Source organism: Grammomys surdaster, unplaced genomic scaffold (genome assembly GCF_004785775.1).
Source record: "Grammomys surdaster isolate TR1022 unplaced genomic scaffold, NIH_TR_1.0 372, whole genome shotgun sequence".
Classification (NCBI taxonomy): Eukaryota; Metazoa; Chordata; class Mammalia; order Rodentia; family Muridae; genus Grammomys; species Grammomys surdaster.
The window spans coordinates 10791259-10793188 of record NW_021604791.1 but is presented as its reverse complement, the minus strand read 5'-3'; the positions used below and the strand labels follow the sequence as shown (position 1 = coordinate 10793188).

The following is a 1930-nucleotide window of genomic DNA, read 5'->3' as shown; positions in this document are numbered from 1 at the left end:
AGATAGATAGATAGATAGATAGATAGATAGATAGATAGATAGATAGAAATATATGGAAATATATGGAGATACACACACACATTTATCCATCAGTCTTCTATGTATGTATCTTCTGTAGAGCTGTTCATGGATTCCTGTTAGGTATTCAAAACAATGTCAAGCATTAGAATCACACATTTGTGTTCAAGTTTAACATAAATCCCCAACATATTAGTTTCTCCCAGGTAGATGATGTTAAACCCAATAGGTAAAGAGGACCACATAGCTTCTCAGAAACAATATTTACATGTAACAGTAAATAAATTGTATATGAATTATTTCATATGGATATTACTCTTTTGAAGAAAGGGAAAGTTTTTGTTAATGGGTAATGGCTTCATGAGGAATTTAGTATATTATTATATGTTGTGATAAACTAGGGATATGAAAAATGAAGCAGCTATTGTTCAGAATCAGAACTTTAAAAAGTTTTTTGAAGAGGAATTTTCATTATTTTAAGATGTAAAATTGAAACAGCTATTTCTCATACATACTTATGCCAAAAGGGACTAAGAGAAAGACTAAAACTTATCACATTCTTGAACTGGTAAACTGGTGCAGTTCTTTGACACTTAACTTCAGCTCCCAAATCTTAAACTTTTAAAAAAAATATCTTGGAAAGATGCCACTGCTTTCATCAAAAGTAGATCAGCATAATGCAAACTGTAAAGTGTTCACAAGGTTACCTTTGAAACCAGTGTCAGTAACTTTTCTTAATTTGAGGTTAGTATAAAAAGAAAATGGAAACATCAGCTATGTGTCTAACTGGTTTAAAAATGAATTTTAAGTGAGCCGAATTATTTTTTAGAATTTTGAAACGTATCCAAGCATTATTCTTGTTATACAATTTACTCTTACACACCACCATGACTGAGCTAAGCCAGTGGCAAATGGGGGCAGACAAGAAGGAAAAGAACAGGCCCTGGATATAAGACCTTCCCTGCCAAAGCTAGGGGCACAGCTTCAACTGTCTTCAGTCTTCTCTGGGTTCCACTGACATCAAAGTCCACCCTTATAAATCCAAAGAGATCAATAATTCATAAAGCACTAGTATAACCAAGAATGTATATAATTCCTAAGATTTTACCAGTATCTTATCTATAATAGCAGTAGCTATAATAGAATGACTTAAGCCTGGTTACTTTTCTAAATTAAACGTGTTTATTTTTTCAATGCCTTGATCATTTATTAAGATTTGATCTTTTGCTATATTCCAATTCATTATCCCTAGGGCTCTCCTTTTAATAACTGTGCTTATCATTTGATTCTGGTTTTGTTAGATAAAAGCATAATCCAAACCCATTTCCAGAGCCCTGAAATGCAGCCACCCCTTGCTTTAACAAAAAAGCATCCATCTGTAGATACAATAAAAACAATTTTGTTGTGGTAATTCAAAGTAGTAAAGGACTTGGGAGTTATGTTCACTGAAGCCAGATGCATCTCTTTCCTCAATGTAAACACTCCTAACCCATTAGAAATGGCACTTCATATAAGATCTATATGCTATTTAGGTTCAAAATGATTTTTTTTGTCCTAATGTGCTATGGATCTTTCCTCTGGCTGGACAACTGTCTTCAGAATGCATCTCTAGACCAACTGTGCTCTTTATGACTAGGCTGTGCTTCTTCACTTCAGATGGCTATACCACTGATGACATCGAATTTTACTGGAACGGAGGAGAGGGAGCAGTAACTGGGGTCAATAAAATTGAGCTTCCCCAATTTTCAATTGTTGACTACAAGATGGTGTCCAAGAAGGTGGAGTTCACAACAGGTGAAGAAGTTTCCTCCCTAATAATCCATGCATTATGAAAGGAAGATGGTGATTCTAATCAAATAATGATATCTCTCTCTCTCTCTCTCTCTCTCTCTCTCTCTCTCTCTCTCTCTCT

General features: G+C 34.5%; 1 protein-coding gene across 2 annotated transcripts in view; it reads left to right on the top strand.

Annotated features, from left to right (window-relative positions):
- Positions 1-1930, top strand: part of Gabrb1 (gamma-aminobutyric acid type A receptor beta1 subunit) — a 394680-nt gene that overhangs the window by 372379 nt on the left and 20371 nt on the right. For both annotated transcript variants that reach the window (XM_028780796.1, XM_028780797.1), the window contains exon 6: positions 1675-1812. In XM_028780796.1, coding sequence (XP_028636629.1) covers positions 1675-1812 — 138 coding nt within the window. The remainder of the gene's footprint in view (positions 1-1674; positions 1813-1930) is intronic.